We start from the raw sequence: 21514 nt of genomic DNA, 5'->3' as shown, positions 1-21514 counted from the left end.
GTAGTAGTAGTAGTAATAAAGGATCCCAGGGAATCTGGTGTGAAATATCCACCCAAAGTGTCTATTTTGTGCCTAGTTTGGAAATGCATGCACAGCAGAGATGTCTTTACTTCTTTAGCCTCTCTTGTCCTTAGAAACTATTTCTGTTCTCTTGTTTGAAGTTCAAGATCATATCTACCTCCACTACTGATCTTATACCACCTCTAGAAGAATATGATTCTGCCCCAGCTGACCTTGACCTATTGATATTGTCTTTTTAAATTTATTTATTTTATTTTTGGCTGCATTGGGTCTTCATTGCTGCGCACAGGCTTTCTCTAGTTGCGGTGAGCTGGGGCTACTCTTCTTTGTGGTGCGCGGGCTTCTCATTGCGGTGGCTTCTCTTGTTGCAGAGCACAGGCTCTAGGTGCACAGGCTTCAGTAGTTGTGGCATGCAGGCTTCAGTGGTTGTGGCTTGTGGGATCTCGAGCGCAGGCTCAGTAGTTGTGGCTCGCGGGCTTCGTTGCTCTGTGGCATGTGGGATCTTCCTGGACCAGGGCTCGAACCCGTGTCTCCTGCATTGGCAGGTGGATTCTTAACTACCGTGCCACCAGGGAAGTCCCCTGATATTGTCTTTGGATGATTTATTTGTAAGTCTTTTCATTTTGATTTGCCGGCAAAACAAGAATAACTAGCAGCTACTGCCCATTCTTAGTGTCTTTATAGACCTAAAAGAGCTAATTAAAGAAATGATTTGGCTCTCAAGGAAAGCTACCTGATCAAGGTCACAGGCTTTATTACATTTCCCAGCTAAGGTGTGGCCTTGGTTTCAAAGAACAGCCAAGGGAAAAATGTCATTAGAAGTAAACCCAGGCTTAGGGATAATTGATTCTTACACTTCAAAAATATTGGAGTTGGAAGGGTCTTTAGAAAACATCTAGTCCATCCATTGTTTTATATTTTTAATTAATTTTCATTTTTTTTAGAAGTAAAACTGGTTTTATTCAAAGACATAGATTTTTGTTTTTGGTTTTTTCCCCCTACTTTTATTGAGTTGTAAGAGACATGCAGACTACATAATTTTAAGGTGTTCATCATAATGATTTGACTTACATGCATCATGAAATGTTTGCCCCCATAGGTTTAGTGAATGTCCATCCTCTCATACAGATACAACATCAAAGAAATAGGAAAAACATTTTTTTTCCTTGTGATGAGAACTCAGGATTTACTCTCTTAACTTTCTTTGACAACATACAGCAGTGTCAATTATCTTTATCATGTTGTATGTTACATCCCTAGGACCTATTTATCTTATACCTGGAAATTTGTACCTTTTGACTGCCTTCATCTAATTTCCCATCTCCCCACCCCTGCCTCTGATAGCCACAAATCTGATTTCTTTTTCTACCTCCATTATTTTATAGTGGAGGCTCAGGGAGGGAAAAAAAGATATAAATTCCCATGGAGAGTGAGGACAGAACTGAGGACTCTCCCATCCCCCGTTCAGCCACTCCCCTCTCTCCACGCCAAGCAACAAGTATCAGAGAGCCTCCTCTGTCCTCCCTGGTGACCACACAGAGGCATCAAGGTGCAGTGAGGGCAATATGGGTGGAGAGCCCTGTTGGGGTGTGCTCAGGGTGTGATAGGAGATTACATTCAGCCATGTCTGGAAGGATGAGGAAGAGTTCATCTAAAAGACAGGGAAGGGCTTCCCTGGTGGCGCAGTGGTTGAGAGTCCACCTGCCAATGCAGGGGACGCGGGTTCGTGCCCCGGTCTGGGAAGATCCCGCATGCCACGGAGCGGCTGGGCCCGTGAGCCATGGCCGCTGAGCCTGCGCGTCCGGAGCCTGTGCTCCGCAACGGGAGAGGCCACAACAGTAAGAGGCCCGCGTAAGCATAAATAAATAAATAAATAAAGACAGGGAAGGACAATTTCAAGCTGTAAAATTTCCTCAGTGAATGAATGTTTCTTTCTGTGAGGAATTATTGGGTATGGTTGAGCGGAAGAAGCAGGACTGAATTATTAAGTAGTTAAGGTTAAAGGCTTTGGATTCCTGCAGACCTGGGGTCCTATCACTCACACCTATGTGACCTCAGGAAATCTACCTCCCCTCCCCTCCCCTTCTTGTAAAATTGGGATGACACCGGTACCAATGTTACTAGGTTGAAAAAAGGGTTCAATAAAATCAGGGGTCCAGAATACTCAGCACAGTACTAGAGAGCACACAGAAAGCACCCAGTGGATCTTATAGATTGTTATCCCCCGACCCTCCCTGTTTGCATCATCTAAGCTGGAGGCCCCACACCCCCACTCCCAGGGTATTTGGTCCAGGAAAGAAGACCACCTTCTCCACACCCACAGAGGAATTAGGCCTGCAGCTCTTCTTTCTAATGATACGTCCTGGAATGCTTGCCTTATTGGTTTGAGGAAGTCTGAGGTTAAAAAAAAAAAAAAGTGCTCCGTCATTCTGTACATGACAGTAGCAGTAATAGTTGGTGTTTTTGCAGCACTAATTAGAGCATCTTCATCTAATAATTTATTTGCTCCTCAAAACACCCCTGTGAGATAGAGATTTCACTTCCATCTTCTACCTAATGAAAATGATTTGGAGAGACTGAGAGACTTCTTCAGGTATTAAGATGTTCAGATTTGGGATTCCAGGTCAGGCCTTTCATAACCAGTCGGGCCCAGCTTGGAAAGATGGGATTTAATCTCTTTCTCTGGAAGATCCCCAAGCTCCCATTTCCTGAAGGTTTTTCTTGGCATTGGATTCTGGGATACAGAATTTCCTTTTGTGGCTCACTTTTTCTGAAGCAAGAATTTTTTTTCATTCATACCCAGAGGGAATTTCAGATAGTAATTTTTTTTGATTTAGTTAATATTTATTGGGAGTTTGCAGGGCTCACGTTTCTCCAGCAGGTATCATGGAACTGCAGGAGGTAGTGGAGGTGAGGTCACTGCCTCTAGCCCTCACTATCTTGTCTAGACAAGACAAACACCCACATATAGGTAAGTATTTACAAGGTTAGTTATTTACAAAGTAAGAAACTAAAAAATGTACATATTTAGGAGGTGGATGGAGACAGAAGCCATCCTGGTCATCCTGCCACCCTGAAATTTAACTGTTTCCTGGTATTAAAAAAAAAAAAAAAATCGAGACTCTAAAAGCATGATCCTTTCATAGTTTGAAGTCCCTCTTTTAAAGACCTAGGTGAATTATATCTCAATAAAGCTGGAAGAAAAAAAATTTTTAATAAATAAAGACCACGGTGGTAATCCTTCTGCTCTGTGAGCCCTGAGAGGTAGATACATACGTTCCTTCACTTTCTGTCTTCTGCACCCAATGTTGTGCCTGGTTGAATTTTTCAGAATCCTCTTAGATTTTTCTCATCTTTTCATTCCATTCTCTTGTAATTCCAAATCACGGTGCCTGAGCCATCTTTGTCTGATCCCTCCATGGTGTCTGGAGGAAGTTAAAGGGCATCCTGGTGAACTTTCTCTCCTGGAAGCCCTGTTTTGGGCACAGTGGGAGTTTGCCTGCTCCTCCTCGTGACTCCTGCACAGTTTGATTCATCCTCAGTTCGACCACATGAACTCTAAATGGTTTGAAAGGGCTTGCATGACGACTGATAAGTTTCCCTCAACCTTTTCCCGTTCTAGGTTCCTACGCGGGGGCAGTGATTGCCATGCCGCTGGCCGGCGTGTTGGTACAGTACATGGGATGGGCCTCTGTCTTTTATATTTATGGTGAGTGATTTGATTTCACGAGTTCCCTTGGGTGACTCATAGAGGTGGTATTTTACTGTCTAATGGGGTTGGCTAAGAGTTTTCTGTATGAAAATAGAGATTACTAAGACAAGTTTATCGTATAAATGGAATACTTGTCTAGCGATGATTCATTTAATGTTTATATGAAAGTTGAATTTAATGAGCAGAACATTATCTTTCTTTAAATACCAGTTAATAATAACAACAACGGAAAAATAAACCAAATACTTTCTCCTAGCTGAATATAGAGCCGTTTGAGAATACTTTGAAATTTGACAGATTTAGAGATGGAAGAAAATGAGACTGTATCATCAAGCCTTTTGTTTTTCAACTGCAGGTATATTTGGGATTATCTGGTACATGTTTTGGCTGTTGCAGGCCTATGAGTGTCCAGCAGTTCACCCAACAATATCCCATGAGGAAAGGACCTATATAGAGACAAGTATAGGAGAAGGAGCCAACTTGGTTAGTCTCAGTGTAAGTAGAGCCGGATGGATGAAGACTTGCCTCTTTTTTATGAGTATTTCTCTCAGTGATTGTGTTATCCTCCTAAGAAAAATAATCTGTCAGTATATTCACTAAAAATCCCACTGTATTTTTACTCCCTAGAAATTTAATACACCATGGAAAAAATTTTTTACATCGTTGCCGGTTTACGCAATCATTGTGGCAAATTTTTGCAGAAGCTGGACCTTTTACTTGCTGTTAATAAGTCAGCCTGCTTATTTTGAAGAGGTCTTTGGATTTGCAATAAGTAAGGTAAACACACAGTTGCTTCAAATGTTCTTGAACTTTAAATCTCTTGCTTCTACTGAGAAAATCTTTGCATGATAAAATAAGTAAATTGCTGATCAAAATTCATAACGGTTCTGTGACACCTAATACCCTGGAGGTCAGACAAGTTATGCATTCTATGCACGGTATACATAGCTATTTAATTTCTTCTTAGTAAGGATCAGAGCTGTATTAAGCTGCTTTTAAAGATTTGTATTATACCTGATCTCAAAGTGTTTTTGAAGCTGACTCAAGGACTGCATATTAGGCAAGGATCAAAAGATTTAAGGGTGAGAGGTTTTTTTTGGTTTTTGTTTTGTTTTTTGTTTTTCCTGTAAATTATTCAGTGAGGAGCTGTAAGAACCTTAAAGCTCATTTTGCAGATCACGGTCATAGCGATAACGGCCAGAGCTTTGTATGGTTTAGAAAGAACTTTTTCAAAGTCCCCAGCCATTGCCATTAGGTTGTCTGTGTTTCAGGGAGGAAGAATGTGAATGGTAAAACATAAACTGTCATCATAAAAGAATTAAGCCTCCTTCCCACAAGGGAAAGAACAGCAGCCTAGTAGAGGTAGATGTCTGCATGGCTACAGGTACTGTCAGAAGTGACCGTGGAAGAGCTAGCACAGCCCATAGTGGCTGCCATTGGAGACCACTCAGTCTGCGCCAAGCGTTTAACTACCATGTACTGGCGCTCTGCTGCGTGCTGGGGCCTGTGATGAATAAAAGTCACCTCTGCCTTCAAGGAGCTTCCGATCTGATGGAGGAGACATTTGGTCTATCCTTAAAACCATTCATTCATTCATTGTTTATTTATTACAGAAGTCAGGCCTACCTTGGTCCCATATAATTAGATGATTAAATCTGATGGTGAGGGGTGCGGTGGGGATGGCTGGGGCAGGGAGTTAAGGAAGTGCCTCTCTCAGAAGTAGCTAAAAATAGCTCATTGCTTCTTTTCATTCCAGGTGGGTCTCTTGTCAGCACTCCCACACATGGTTATGACAATCATTGTGCCTATTGGAGGACAATTGGCTGATCATTTAAGAAGCAGAAAAATTTTGACCACAACTGCTGTCAGAAAAATCATGAACTGTGGAGGTACTGTGGATTTCATAGGTGGCTTAAGCAGCTTTTATAGAATGAGATGAAACTGAATTGCAGACCATATTTTGGAGTTCATGTCACTGAGCAGGATCTTAAAGGCTCCTAAGTCCATCCCCCAGTTGAGTGTCTATCACACCCCTGCCTAGTGGTCATTCAGCCTGTACTTGTGCAACCTGAGATACGACAACTTGGGAATTCCCTAGCGGTTAGGACTCTGTGCTCTCACCACCAAGGGCCCGGGTTCAATCCCTGGTTGGGGAACTAAGATCCCACAAGCCACGTGGCCAAAAGAGAAGAAGAAAAAGAAAAGAAATGTTTTAAAAAAGAGAGAGATATGACAACTTATATACACTGGCAACTGCAGAAATGCTTCTTTCATCTACTCTTAAGCCAAAGCAACATGATTTCCTGGTATCTATCTGTTTATTTTTTATCTTTCCCATATATCCTTCCACATATATAATCCTTTGCTTTTATAGTTTATTCCCTTATCTCCCCCTTCCCTTTCTACATATATACATGTTTTGGTAAGAAACATAAAAAAAGTATTTTCTCTGAATAGTTTTCTTTTTTCCCAACATATGCTTGTGCATGGGGTGTACACACACACACACACACACACACATACATACACACACACCATCCTCTTCCTTGTGTTATTTAGTTCCTGTTTCATGTTTTGATTTTGCAAAGATAAAATATAAGTTGGGCGATTTTCCAAAAGAGGTAGGTAAAAGTAACACGAACCCTTACAATGCTTATGACAGCTCACCTTTTTAAAACCCTCCACTTTCTCCTTATCTTTTTTGTTTTCCTTTTAAAATTAGCATTTAATGAACACTTTCTGTGCCAGCCACTAAGCTAAATTCTTTACACATATTATTTTATTTAATCCTCATAACCACCCTGTGGAGCAAGTGCTGTTATGTATTAAACCCAATTTACAGTGAGGAAACTGGGGTATAATAAAGTGACTTGCTCAAGTGGCGGATCCTGTGCAAGATCTCAGGTCTGTCTGAGCTCATTGCCAATGCTTACAGTCACTGCTGCTATCTCTCCAGGGGACTGGGGGTCAGGGTGGGCAGGTGGGAGGTAGAGGACAGCGCCATCTATGGGCGAAAGTTCATAACTGGGATATTAAGTTGAAAAGGAGGGAATGGGGGCACTGTGACTAGATTAGATGGGACAGGGCCTTTTAGAAGTGAAGATCCTATGGAGGGATGCAAGAGCCAGCAGGCATGATCTCATCGCACAGCATCTCAGGAATAAAGTCTGATCAGGGAGATTGGGAATAACTTGTCAGCATCTGGGCTCCCAGCAGTTTGACTGCTGGCCCCAAGCAGGGATTTGGGGGCCTACCCTTGACTTGAACTTAAAGGTTGGCAGGTATGGGCTTGCTCTCTGATGGGCAGGAGGGGAAGCTCTGCGGCACTGCATTCACGATCCTCCCCAAGGCGGCTGAGGTAGGCAGAATAATTTCCTCATCAAAGATGTCTATGTCCTAATTCCCAGAACTAGTGAATGTGTTTCCCTACACAGTAAAAGGAATTTTGCAGATGTGATTAAATTAAGGATCTTGAGATGGAGAGGTTATTTTGGATCATCTGTGTGTGCTCAACATAATTGCAAGGGTCCTTATAAGAGGAGGCATGAGGGTCAGAGTCAGAGATGGAGATGTGACAGTGGAGGCAAAGGTCGGAATGATGCAGCCACAAGCCAAGGAATGCAAGCAGACTCTAGAAGCTCAGAAAGTAAGAAGAGAGTTTCCCCAGAGCCTCCAAAAGGAATGCAACTCGCTGACACCCCTATTTTAGCTCTGTAGGACCCATTTCAGACTTCTGACCTCTAGCACTGTACGATAAAAAAGTTGTGCTGTCTTAAGTCACTAAGGTTGTGGTCATTTGTTATAGTAGCAATCAGAAACTTATATAGTAGTCAAAGTACCACTCCTCTAATTATCAGATTCTGTTGCAGCTGAATAGCCCTCCATACCAGGCCCTGAATATATCTTGCTGTCTCTGACTTTGCTCACGCCCTTTCCCTTTACTGTGAGCTCTGCTCACCTTCACCAGTCAACCCAGTCCTCCCCACACAGTCTACTACATCAGCTCAAGGCTTTTCACTTGTGTTTTGTTAAGGCTACATCAGCCTCCAGTGAATGCTCCTTCTGTCTATACACTTGGTTTACAACTCATCATGTACTTCCTTATTACAGCTCTTGCAGGAAAGTATTTTAGGCAGAGGGAATAGCATGTGCAAAGGCCCTGAGGCAGACATGGCTGTGACATGTTAGAGAACAGAAGGAAGGAAAGTCAGAATGGTCGGTGCTTGATGAGTGAGGTGGAGAGTGACATTGAGGGGATCAGAGTGCACAGCTGGGGCCAGATCACAGGAGGCCTTGTAGACAGACATACATGGAGCTTGGGTTTTACTTGAGGTGCACTGGGAAGCAAATGGAGGGTTTAAAGGAGGGAAAGGGACAAGATCTGATTTACGCTTTCAAATCGAAATAATAGAACTTAGAGTAAAAGAAGGGAAACTAGCTAAGAGGCTATTTCAGTCATTCCATGGAAAGAAGATGTTGGCTTGATCTAAAGTAGTGTCAGTGGAGGTGGACACTGGAGTGGGTGGATTTCTAAATTCCATGAGCCTTACTTATCTCTTCTTTAAAATCTGAATAATAGTATTTACCTCAGATGATTGTTATGATTGTAAATGAGACAACGTATGTATGCACCCAGCATGAGTTCAGCAAACAGAATGTCCTTGACATATTTTAGTGCCTTTTTCTTCTCCTGTGTTCAAGACACTGACAAAACAGAAATTTTCCAAAGGAAGCATTCAATAAGTATATGCTATTCAATCATATTTCCCATGGCCAAAAATATGCAACTTCTAAACCTAGAACTTGAAAGAAAATTCTGTGTTTAAACTCTACCTGTACAACCTCTTCTAAAGACAGATGCCTTGAAGACCCTAACAACATTTTCATAGGAATGTCTTGTTCATATTTAATTTTTCCTCAATCACCTTTGCCATTGTTTCTTCATAATTAGTAGTTTAGGTGGTGGTGACAGCTCTCAAATATTTTAAATCCTTGAGAGTAAATCCTTTTTTTTTCTTCTTTCTTTTTTTTTTTTTTTTGGCAGAAACTAGAATGCATTCATAGAATCTCCCCAGCCTCTATCCCATCTTAAAAAGAAAAAAAATCTCTTCACATGTCTATTCATGTCATTTTATATTTTGACATAGCAGAACCAGTGGGATATACATAGAAAAAATTTTTTAAAAGATCATGCTTATCCCACCTTGCTTAAACACAGAGATGCTGCATTAGAGATAAACAGAGTTTTGTGCCATCACTGAATAAGCCAGATTGATTTGGATACAATGAAGCACTTACATGATCTTCTAGGGAATTTTAGTTGGTTTCATATTTTCTAAGCCAAAATACAGAGGACGTTTCTCATCTGAGAAAGATCACACATTGTGTGGAGTCTGCCACCTCCTTCTTTTCTTTCCATAGACAAGAGGTATTTGCTGCTAGAATCATTTAAAGCAAACAGATCACCTTAAGACATGATGCTGTATTCTAGTTCATTCTGAATCAGGGCACATTTCCAAGATCCTCAAAGACAGATGTCAAATCCTTATACCTCCCTCTGTATTACATGGAAAATGTGAGTGAGGTCAAAAATTCTAGTCTGGCCGAATCAGTTGCCTGTGTGAACTTCAGGTGAGATGAAAAAATTTCTCAGGCCTTTTAATCCTTGCTCCATTTTTCTTGTCAGCTCTGAATAGGTTCACTTTCCAGGATCTCTTGATTACCCATGAAGTTCAAATTTTATCCTTCAGCTCCTGAAACGTACAGTTCTATCTTTAGCATTTTCACTGTAGATAGGAACCATTTAGGCTCTTAAATGGTTTTTCTTTCTTTGAAAGTCTACTATTTGGCAAAGGTCTTTTTTTTCCTTAGAGATGAATCAGTGTATCATTTGTAGGTTTTCTTCTTCACGTGTCTTTATTCTAATTCTTTGGGGGAATTAACTTTCTGGTACCACTTTGTTGAAAGTGTTAAAGGAAGTTTCAGCCATGTGCCTTGTTGCTTAAGACATGCCACTTCTAAAACACAAAACTAGCAGTTTTTCCTTATGTATAATTTAAACTGTTGAAACAAAATTAATAACAAGTAGTAATGGTATAAAGTCCACAGTTTTTTAAAATTTTTATTTATTTATTAAAAATTTAAAAATGTTTTCATACAATTTTTAAAGGTTACTTTCCATTTATAGTTGTTACAAAATATTGACTACTTTCCCCTTGTTGTATAATACGTCCTTGAACCTATCTTACACCCAATAGTTTGCACCTTCTATTCCCCCATCCCTACATTGCCCCTCCCTCCCCACCCACTGGTAACCACTAGTTTGTTCTCTATATGAGTGAGTCTGTAAAGCCCACAGTTTAAAAGCACCTCTGCACCCATAATTGCATTGATCCTCTTTAGATGACCAAGTAAAACAATTATTGAGGCTTGTGCTATTTCTATGATAGTTTTGAAGAAATGGACTCAGACAGGTAAGCAAATTACCAAGGTTTACAAAAAGTGCTTTAGCTTGTGTTTTAACTTGTCTTGGTTTTCCTTTCTTTCCTTCACATTAATTCATCAAGCATTATTTATTGAGTTCCCACTATATACTCACCAGGCTCTGTGCTATATATATGGTACCTTCCCTGGATAATACCACAGTTTTGTCAGGGAGGCAGAAATACAAATGAAAAACTACAAGGCAATGTTGAAAAGCTCTATAAAATGAGTAAGAGTGAGATGTCAGCTTTACTGGTGGGTGAGCGGCAGGGTTGTCCTAAAGGAAGCAATATTTGAGCTGGACTTTAAAGAATAGTAAGATTTCTCCAGAAAAGAGAAGTGGTGGGAGGGGAGTACTCAGGTGAAGGAACAGTCTGTGGAAATACATTATGGGCACAAAACAGTGCTGCGATCAGGAAACAGCAGATAGATCTGTGTGACAACAGGGGGCTTTCAACGGGCTACAGGTGGTGAGCAAGGAGGTGAGGATGGCTGAAGATGAAGCTGGAACCGCAGGAGGGATTTATTATACAGCATTGTACTCATAATACGTAACCATTGACAAGGGTTTTAAGCAAAGGGGCAACTGATCAGATTTGTGGTTTAGAAAGATAATCTAGAGAATGGATCAGAGGAAGAAGAGATGGGAAGACCAGTACCGTAAAGAGGTTATTGAAGTTGTCCAGGTGAGAGATAGTGGTGCCCAGAACTAAGACAATGGCAGAGGAGGGGAAAGCAGAGGTCGGATTTGACAGATATTTCTGAGGCCAAACCCATGGATTCTTATCTTATGTGAAAGCTGAGGAAGAGGAAGAAGTCCAAGATGATTCTGAGATTTCTGCATTGGACTTTTGGTTACCATTTGTTGAGCCGTGCCCATGGCCGACAATCGCGCTCAACACCTTATATACCCAATTTCATTGAACCTTTCAATGTTCCAAGGTTGTATTATGAGCTCCATTTGGCGGGGGAGATGAGGAATCTAAGAGGTGAGGTGACTTGTCCAAGATCACACAATTTGTGATTCTGAGATGGAATCTGAACCCAGGCCCATCTGACAAAGTCTGGGTTCTAAACACAGGGGAATAGAAGTTTAATTTAGAGAAGAAGAAAGAGTGTGGTGGTAGTTTGCGTTGTTTGTTTCAGACTGAAAATAGGGGAACAGAGACTTGATGTGGGCCTGTTGTCTTTGAGGTAACTCAAAGGACAAATGTGTGGTGATGTCTGGAATCAGCAGACGGTCCCCAGTATGAAGCATCATTTCATTGTCTTCTACCTCCCAGGGTACTTCATGTCCCTGGAAATGGTATTCATATCATCTTTCTGTCTGCTATCGGCTGAATGTGTGTGTGTGTGTGTGTGTGTGTGTGTGTCTGTGTGTTGATGAGAAGGACCATCTTCATAATTTCCTTACTCTTTTTTATTGTGCTGGATTCACTTATTCTGAATGAAAGGAACAGAAAGTACTTTTTTCCTGCTGTATTTTCTGTGCAAATATCTCGTGGCTTTATACAGAGGCCTGAGAGCTTGGCAAACTTCTGAAAGGGAAGATTATGCCTTAGGCTTTACAAGTGGTGAGACTCTGCTTTTTGTTTCAGATATTCACTACAGCTTTCTAGTCACCTTTGGCAATAATAATATTTTATTTTTAAATTTTATTTTTATTTCATTTTTCTGTGAGAGACCATCACTTGTGTAATCAAAGGAGAGTCACTGATGGTTTTAGTATTTAGAAATGGCAGGGGGAACTACCCATGAACAACGGATAATAAACATCCCTCATCCCACGGGCATCATCGTATCTCCTGGGACCATTCAGCATTCAAAGTCCACCAGGAAAATGTTGGAAGGCTCACAGAACACCCGGGTAATATTAGCATCGTCATGTAGTCACGAAACACCCCAATAAGATTGTAGATATTGTGCCAGAATGTATGTACTAAAAACTTGGGTCCATGGAAATAAAAACAGATTCTTATCTGATAAGTTCATGAACTTGGGCTGATTGACATGAAAATGACTTTTTCCCCCCTGCTGTTTCCATTTGCAGGTTTTGGCATGGAGGCAACCTTACTCCTTGTGGTTGGCTTTTCCCATACCAAAGGGGTGGCTATCTCCTTTCTGGTGCTTGCCGTAGGATTTAGTGGTTTTGCTATTTCAGGTAAAGTGTCCTTTGGGTTTCCCAATCTTTTCCATAGATCCAGCAAGACTTGGGAGGAAGGAAGGAAAAGATATTGTAGCATCTTCCTTTGGTAACCAAGCCATTCCCAAGGGTCAGGGCCACTGGCTAGAGACTTTCACCTAGTAGGGATGATTTTGTCAGATCACTGAGAACCAGGCTTAGGAGCCCAGTCAAGCTGGAATTGTTGATACTTTCTCCATCCTGGAAACAAACAACGTGCAGGCGCTGCCTCTGGGGCATGGGCAGCGCGTGTGTTGCTGGACGAAGTGACACCTTCATACTTCAGAACCAGGTCACCCTAACTAACGGAGGCCCTCATGACCTTTTCAATCCTCACCTCCTATTGGAGAGCTGCTGATATTAACTCAAAAGTCAAATGATGTAGTCATTTGACATATAGTCATAGAATCAGAAGTTTTTAAGGGTGGAACTCTTCTTTAGATTTTTGTCTACTCCGAGGCTTTCATTTTCCAAACAAGGAAATTCAGGTCCAGGGAGGTGATGTGACTTTCTAAACAGGCGAGAGCAGGAAGTAAAAATAATAATGGTGATGATGAGAGCTAACATTGATCAGACACAAACTCTGTGCCGGGGACTGTTCAAAGCCCACTCTGTGTATTAACCCCTGTCATTCTCACAGCTACCCTAAGGGCTATCAGTCTCCCATTTTACCGGAGCAGAAACCAGCCTACTGTGTGAGAGGTCACAGTGCTAGCATATCATGTCTTACAGACTTCAGTAGCTCCCTATGCAAAACTGGGTGAAAAAGTAAAACTCAGTTTTTTTTTTCTAACTTTAAAAACATATTGTAGGACTAAAAAGTGTCATTTACAGAACACTTCACATATATTGCATCTATCTGACAAAATTATGAAGCAAATGATATTACCATTATTTTACTGAGGAGCAAATTAAAACTCAGGAAAACTGGGGACTTGCCTATTGTCACACAGTTGGTAGCAAAGGAAGAACTAAAGTGCAGTTCTGCCAGGCTTCGTGTCTGTGCTCTTTCCACAATTCTGGGCTGTCTTAAAGATCAAACAGGGTGCTAACATCCCAGAACAGAAAAACATGGAACATCTGGTCTAAACTAACATAAAACTGTATTTGATCTTATCAAAATACAGTTGACCCTTGAACAATGTGGGGGTTAGGGGTGCTGACCCCCAGCACAGGCGAAAATCCACCTATACCCTGTAGTCGGCCCTCTGTATAAGATGTTCCTCCGCATCCTGGGTTTTGCTGTATCCTCAATTTCTCATCTGAGGATTCAATCAACCACAGATCCTGTAGTTCTGTAGTATATACTACTGAAAAACAAATCCGCCTGTAAGTGGACCCATGCAGCTCAAACCTGCTTTGTTCAAGCGTCAACTGTAAATAGAGCTGATAAATAGTTAAATTAGGAAAAAATGTCTGCATTAAAAGTAGCTTGCAGCTAACAACGGGTTTGGGGATGCAAAGACCTGGGTTTAAGGGCCCTCTTTACTACTTACGATTTATAAAAGAAAAAGAATACTAAGTTATTTACATCCTAAAGCCTCAGTTTCCTCATCTAGAGATTGGAGCAATGTAACGGCAACTTCATAGGGTTGTGGGAGATTGCAATGAGCTGAGATCATTCATTTATTCACTCACACTTCCCAAGAGACAGACGCTGTTCTTGGCACTGGGAATATTGCAGGGAAAAAAAAAAAATTAAAGATTCTGTCCTCATAAAGTTTACATTCTAGTGGAAATAAAGCATTAGAAGATCTTAGCCCAGTACCAGATGCATAAGACAATTAATAAATATTCACTATTGATGTTCAATTATTATTTAATCTAGTCCAGTGCTTCTCAAAATTTAGTGTGAATACAAATCACCTTAGGATCTTGCAAAATGCAGATTCTGATTTAGTAGGTCCAGAGTGGTGCCTGAGATCCTGCATTTCTAACAAGCTCCCCACTGATGTTGTTGCCGCTGATCAATAGCCCATACTTTGAGTAGCAAGGATAGAGCAGTAATGACTTGTTTCTAGTAGGATGTTAAGGAACACCTTTCTTTGATAGCCCTGTGATGCAAAAGAAATTCATATCCTCCTGTTCCCAGAGATATTGAAATATTCAGGCTCATATTGTCCCCAAATTGCCAATTAAGCCACAATCAGAAGGAGAGAAATCCAACAGCCCAAATCACAGCAGCTGCCTCTTTTTTTTTTTTTTTCCAGCACTTACTCAATGCTGGCCACTTTTTAGATATAATCTCATTTAATCTCTGTAGCAGCCTGATGAGAAGGGTATTGCTATGTTCATTTTGTCAGTGACAACACTGATGGTTGGAAATGTGACTTAATTTACGCAGATAAATTAAGTAATTAGGATTGGAATAAAGGTTTATCTGATCCAACAGTGAGACTATGGGAGGGATTATGGTCATGGGGATGATGATTCCTTAGGATCTGCTATCTGCCAACTTTATAAGGAGTTAATAAGGATGCCAGGGAAGACTTGCTCAGCTTAGGAACTGATTATGGACAAGAGAGCTGAGACAGGTGAGATTAGAAATATACAAGGGATGGAAAGTGCTCAATATAAAATGTATAAATTTGTTGAAATCTTTTGGATGTGAATCTGTTATTTCAAGTGGCTTATATTAATATTTTCTCAGACGTACTTGGGTGTTAAGAGCAAACCCAAATGTGTATTTTTTGTTAAAGAGCTCTGCTTTATAACTTTGTAATAAAGTTTCAATATAGAAAAAAACAAAAACAAAAACGAAGGATGGGTGATGCCTGCTTTAGAAAATGTCATATGTAGAGAAGACTTACTCTCCCAACTTGTGTGCAACTTACTTCGTGTGCCTGCTTCAAAAAAATCTATCAATGTCTCAGTTTCTCAACAATTTTCCCCCCAGACATCAGTATTGTGCAGCTAGAAACCTAAACGGCTTTCCTGACATTGTTTTTAGCTGAATGCAAATGCCTAGGCTTTGTATCAGAATATAATACTCGCCAATCATATTAATTGCTTCTTATCTCTGGGTTTTTTTCTAATAAAGTGTTTACCACATTCAAATCAACAGTAAGATTAATTAATCTTGCAGCTGTTTTATATTCTGATTTTCTGCCACTTTGACCTGAAAGAGAAGGTATGTTTATTCCAGAAAGGTTTTCTCAAAATTCTCTCTGAATGGAGGTAGGAAAAAAAAAACAACCAGCCAATATGCCAGATTAGGAAAAATATTTTTTTAAAATTCTGTTTTCAAGTTCTTTGCACAAAATAGAGAATTAAAAAGCAAGACCAAGGAAAATAAAAATATGAATAAACAAAACCTACAGCCCCCTGCTGTAATTTCAGAGCTCAAATTGGTAATTAATTAAACAACTATTTATTGAATGCCTACTATGTGCCAGACACTTTGCCAGCTCAGGGAAGATAGTGGTAAGCAAGGCAGATGGATAACCAGCCGTAAAGAACCTATATGTTGGCTTTCACCTCTATGTATCTATGTAATTAACATATATGATTTAACTTAATTCTTACAACAATTCTATAAGACTGATTATCCCAGTTTATAGGTGAAGAAGCTGAGGTTCAGAATGTTTAAATCCTTTGTCCAGGTTTGCATCTCAGTTAAGCTGCCAGGTTCGAGTTCTGTCTGACTCTAAAATGCACCTCTGGGCTATACTGGTAGAACTGGTTCCCAGTGCCTGATGCCTCCTCTTTCAAAGCCTTATTCCTCCTCTGTCTTCACTCCTCCTTCATCCCACTCATTCTTGTCTCCTGATAAGCAGATTAATAGTGAGGTGTTGGTGATTTATTATTTTACCACTCCTAGCAGAGTTATCTATAGATAGAAGACCTCAGAGAGGGGCGTGCTTAGAAGTGGCGGCAACAGCAGAGGTAGTACTGGTATTGGTAATCATGAGAGTAACCAGAGCCTAGCTGTCTGCCAAGAGCTCTCGCATACATATTTCCCCTGAGTCTCATCTCACAGCATCCTTATGAGTTAAGTAGTAACATTACTCCCAAATTAGAGATGAGGAAACAAAGTCCTAAAAAATGACTTGTTTAAGAGGTAGGAATAAGATTCGAATCCAGGTTTACAGACTCCAAATCAAGTATGTATGTAAAAGTGTTTTGAAAACTGCAGAGGATTCTGCCAATGTTTGTGTAAATCTTTCTTATCAAAAAGGAGCCCTTTCCATTATGCCATGTAGCTACTAAGGCAGACCTACATATGGTGGCCTTTTGGGAGCGAGTTGAGAGCTAAGAGGGAGGATATTATGAGGCAGGGTTTGCTTCTAAGCACACTCTATGTGATCATGTGATTGTTTACTCTGAATAGATGTGATCCAGGCTTCGGGCTTTTCAGTATTGCCCCAAACACCATTATTTTGGGCTTCTAAGCCTAGAAGGTACAGGTGCCATAATTCTCCTCATGGAGAACCCATGGTAGTCATTGCTAGTCAATCATAGCATGTTTTTCTGCTATGTGCAGAGACAGCCTGACAATCCTCAACCCAGCCTTTCCAGTAAAGGTATCCATTAGTTACGTGTAGAGGAAATAGATTGATGAGAGTTGGGGAAAGCTAGTATTTTCCAAAATGTATTTGGAATTCTGTTCTTGAGTCTGATTTTGAGGTGTTTGTCTTCACTGTAGGTTTTAATGTCAACCACTTGGACATTGCCCCCCGCTATGCCAGCATTCTCATGGGGATCTCAAACGGAGTGGGAACCCTCTCTGGAATGATCTGTCCCCTCATTGTGGGCGCGATGACCAAGCACAAGGTAATGTTTTCCTTTGGGGCTGTGGGTTACAGTATCAGGGGACTGAAGTACTGCACAAACTCTCAAGGCCCTACCCCAGTCTGTGTAAATGTGTACGTCCTTCACTTGGCTGAGTCACTTGAACTTCTTTTTTTTTTTTTTTTTTAATTTCTTCTTCTTCTTTTAAAAAATTATTGTTTATTGATGGCAACAGGGCTGACTGACGTTTGGGTCTATGTTTCTTAAATTGAGAAATAAAAGGGGTCTGTGTGTGTGTGTGGAGGGGAGGTGTTAATACCATAGACTGTTTAGAGATACAAAGAAGAAACTGAGGTAATCAACTCAGGATAAATAAATTACCTGATTGCTTTATAATCATAAGTAATTAAACTTTACAGCCCATTTCCATTTAGCATGTTCCAGCATGAAAATATTAGTGCAGTTATACTTCCTTATGATGAAGAAAATAAATAAGACATTAATGACCCTTCCTAAGAACCTAAGCGGGTGTGGCACTAAGTCGTTACTGAATATTTGTGTATTTAGACTAGGGTGGGTGGCACAGGAAGATCCCAGATCCATCCAGAGTTCAGCCACAGGCCACATGGTTCCTTAATCCCTGTCTTTGAAAGGGTTTTAGATGCTGCTTTCTGCAAATAAACATTTTTTGATACTATGGAGTTTTTACCCAACAATTTTTTGTTGTTGGATTGCCTATTGCAAATATGACTTCAGAAATTCTCCCAGCTTCTTGGAGAGGAAAGTGTGGGATAACTTTTCTTATCTTTTGATAGAAAAGGAAGGTGGTCTTTGGGGATTTTATAGGCAGAGGATCCGCGCTTTGTCTGTTCATGAGATGAAAGGATTGGTAATATGATCATTAAATCTCAGATACTGTCTGCTCCTAACTTTAAACACAAATTCCCGTTATTTTTGATACAGTATATTTTCATAGAAATTATGATTATAATTAAGCTATTGACAGTCAATACTGAGCATTTTCATGGCTCAAATTGTCATGTATCCAAAGCAAGAGGGAGACCTCTGATATTTACAATGGTGGGTTCCTAAAGCAAGTTTAATTTAACTTATTATGTGAGTGGAAACCTCACTTGTATATTTAGAAGAGCTGTGAAGTGGTGCAGCAAGGAATTTACAAGATGTTTATTTTGTAAATATTTTTCTAAATTAAAAAAATGCATATTCATTGTAGTCTTAACTTTCATGTTTTATTTATTTATTTATTTTGCGGTACGCGGGCCTCTCACTGCTGTGGCCTCTCCCGTTGCGGAGCACAGGCTCCGGACGCGCAGGCTCAGCGGCCATGGCTCACGGGCCCAGCTGCTCCGCGGCACGTGGGATCTTCCCGGACCGGGGCACGAACCCGCATCCCCTGCATCGGCAGGCGGACTCTCAACCACTGCACCAACAGGGAAGCCCCTTAACTTTCATTTTTAAACACTCAAATTCCATTTGGGTCCTGGGCATGCTTCTGCCACATGTCTTCCGGAGAAGCACAGCATTTGCCTTTGGGGTGACCAAGTGCTTTTGTCCCAGTGGAGACCTCCAGAAGATACTGTTAATCTCTGTTTTTGGTTCAAATATTAATTGGTACCGTGTTTCCTTGTTTAGACCCGTGAGGAATGGCAGAATGTGTTCCTCATAGCTGCCCTGGTGCACTACAGTGGCGTGATCTTCTATGGGGTCTTTGCTTCTGGGGAGAAACAGGAGTGGGCTGACCCTGAGAACCTTTCTGAGGAGAAGTGCGGAATCATTGACAACGATGAATTAGCCGAGGAGATAGAACTCAACCATGAGAGTTTCACAAGTCCCAAAAAGAAGATGTCGTATGGAGCCACCACCCAGAATTGTGAAGCCCAGAAGAAGGAATGGAGCGGACAGAGAGGAGTGACTCTTGATGAGGAAGAGCCGGCATCCTACCAGAATGAAGACGGAAACTTCTCAGATACATCCTAATGTCTGAGGGGCACTTCTGGCTCCTCCTCACTTTAGAACCAGAAAGTATCCATACCTATTGCTTTCTATTGCCAGAGGGTCAACTCTAGGGACCCTGGATGTGGGGGAGGGGAGAGGAGGTTTACCTAGCAATAGGGGAAAGATAGATATTTTCTTGCAATGACAACCTGCTCTAAGTTGATAAAATGGGTGGCTATAATGTTTTTGATTGGCAGTTGACTCTTCTCTCTAAGAACTAAACTTATTCAGGAAAGAATGACTAGAAATATAAGAAAGACAATACCATGTTTTTCAAAGAAAAATGGAAGGAAATTGGAATATTTGGCCTGGAGGAGAGAAAACAATAGTTGCCACTCCATTTCTGAGAGCAGCCATGCAGAGGAGGGTTTCCTACTCCTAATAAAGGCCACGGCTTACAAAGGCCCTGTATTGTGCCAGGTACTTTATAACATTCTCATTTAATCTCCACACCACTATGACATACATTTTTTTTTTTTTTTTGCGGTACACGGGCCTCTCACTGTTGTGGCCTCTCCCGTTGTGGAGCACAGGGTCCGGACGCGCAGGCTCAGCGGCCATGGCTCACGGGCCCAGCCGCTCCGCGGCATGTGGGATCTTCCCGGCCCGGGGCACGAACCCGTGGCCCCTGCATCAGCAGGCGGACTCTCAACCACTGCGCCACCAGGGAAGCCCTGACATACATTTTTTATCCCCATTTTACAACTAAGGAAATGAAAGCAACAGGAGATTGACTTGCCCAAGGTCATCCTGCCACGGACAGTGCTGAGATTGGTGGAAACCAAAGTAGGTGGCAGTTCTGGAGAAGAACGTTTCACTTCAGATTAGAGAAGACATTTTTAATAATGAAAACTGAAAATGGAGTGGGTTGTCATGTGGATAATTCTCTATTTTGGCAGGCATGGGGGATGGAAAACATTTGGGTTGATGTGGCAGAGAGCATTCAAATATTGTGTGAGAGACTGGGTTCAAAGACCTTTGTTTGGGGTCCTAGGTGGTCTGAAGAGCCAAATGATTCTATGAATCCATAGTTTTTCTAAATAATAAGGGTTACAGACTATATGAGAGATTCAAATAGGTTAAACAAAGAAAAATAAAAAGCTAAGCAACACAGCAAATTTCCAGGAATCTGATGGTCAGAATGGCTGAGAAGCACTAAATTTCAACCCTTCATAATATCAAGAATGTGGTTAAATAACGTCCCAAATTACTTGTAAATCTTTAAGACGTTTACTAATTTAAGAAGTTGGTTCATGCATTTTATTAGGTAAAATTCTCTTAGAAGAGTCCTCTGTTTTAAAAAATGTATGTCTTTAGCCATTTCTGCTGGTGATATTAGGACATTTGATCAAATTATACAAAATTATGATTGAAGTATTCCTTATGACTCTACTTGGAATGATATTCAGTGAAACCACAATAATACAGCATTAGTTAAACAGTGAAATACTACAATGTAAACATCTGGGACAACTAGACCCATAGTGTTGAAAAATTAATCTTTGCATAAGGCAATAACATGGATACTCTCTAAATATATTTTAAAATTTAATGATATTTTAAAACTTAATGTTGGCATATAAAATGTTGTTTGCAAATAACATTATTTCGCTGTTCATTGTTTTTGAAAATTTTATTTCTACTTTCAGAAGAAAAATATAATATTGCAGGAAAAGTTATAGATTTACTTGTAGTTTGTTATTGTAAAGTGGTTTTTTTTCTCCTAATTTCTCTCATATATATATATTTCTGGCCCCTAACTGTATCAGCAGAATTGTAGTGTATTTTGTAAAAAGAATAATTTTGAAAAAAAGCCTGATTTTCCATTAAATAGTATTATTTATGTCATCAGTATATCATTTATGTTATATATCTTTAAATCTCTTTAATGAGTGAAACCATGTAAGTTCCTTTGAACAGTTCCTGTCATGTAGAAAATGCTCAATAAACATTAGTTATCATCATCATTATTATCTTTTAACCTTTCTGGGAAACTTGCAGTTGAAAAGAAAGCATGCTATGTCATTTTCACCCATTAGTCACAGGATTTAATTTTGAAGGTCTTGTTTTTTTCTAAGTAAAAAAAAAAAAAATTGAGAAATTTATGGTAGTCAGTGTTTTATTTTTTCTTCTGTTAATGAAGTCAAATAACTATTTTAAAAACTCATGGTAATCCTTAAGGTAATGTTGTAGATTGTGACACAAAGTTATATTTACTCCATATTTGACGTCAGGGTCATATGTAGAAATTCCACATTTCGATAAATCAAAGCACTTTTGACAGGGTGCCTGTCACTTGCCCTTATAGTATTAAAAAAATGGGGTACATGGTGTTGAAAACTAGAAAACACATTATTTTGTTGTGATGG

The 21514-nt window shown here is 40.3% G+C and overlaps 1 protein-coding gene across 2 annotated transcripts in view; it reads left to right on the top strand.

Annotated features, from left to right (window-relative positions):
- Positions 1-19127, top strand: part of SLC17A8 (solute carrier family 17 member 8) — a 49769-nt gene extending 30642 nt beyond the window's left edge. Inside the window, exons 6-12 of one of the 2 annotated variants that reach the window (XM_024751336.1) lie at positions 3644-3730; positions 4089-4228; positions 4361-4510; positions 5490-5622; positions 12267-12377; positions 17044-17171; positions 18783-19127. In XM_024751336.1, the coding sequence (XP_024607104.1) occupies positions 3644-3730; positions 4089-4228; positions 4361-4510; positions 5490-5622; positions 12267-12377; positions 17044-17171; positions 18783-19127 (1094 nt within the window). The remainder of the gene's footprint in view (positions 1-3643; positions 3731-4088; positions 4229-4360; positions 4511-5489; positions 5623-12266; positions 12378-17043; positions 17172-18782) is intronic. The other variant, XM_024751337.1, reaches the window with a different exon arrangement.
- The last annotated feature ends 2387 nt before the right edge of the window (positions 19128-21514 follow it).

This window comes from Neophocaena asiaeorientalis, unplaced genomic scaffold (assembly GCF_003031525.2).
Source record: "Neophocaena asiaeorientalis asiaeorientalis breed wild unplaced genomic scaffold, Neophocaena_asiaeorientalis_V1.1 scaffold318, whole genome shotgun sequence".
Taxonomy (NCBI): domain Eukaryota; kingdom Metazoa; phylum Chordata; class Mammalia; order Artiodactyla; family Phocoenidae; genus Neophocaena; species Neophocaena asiaeorientalis.
The sequence above is the reverse complement of the archived record's forward strand: the minus strand, read 5'-3'. Positions and strand labels throughout refer to the sequence as shown.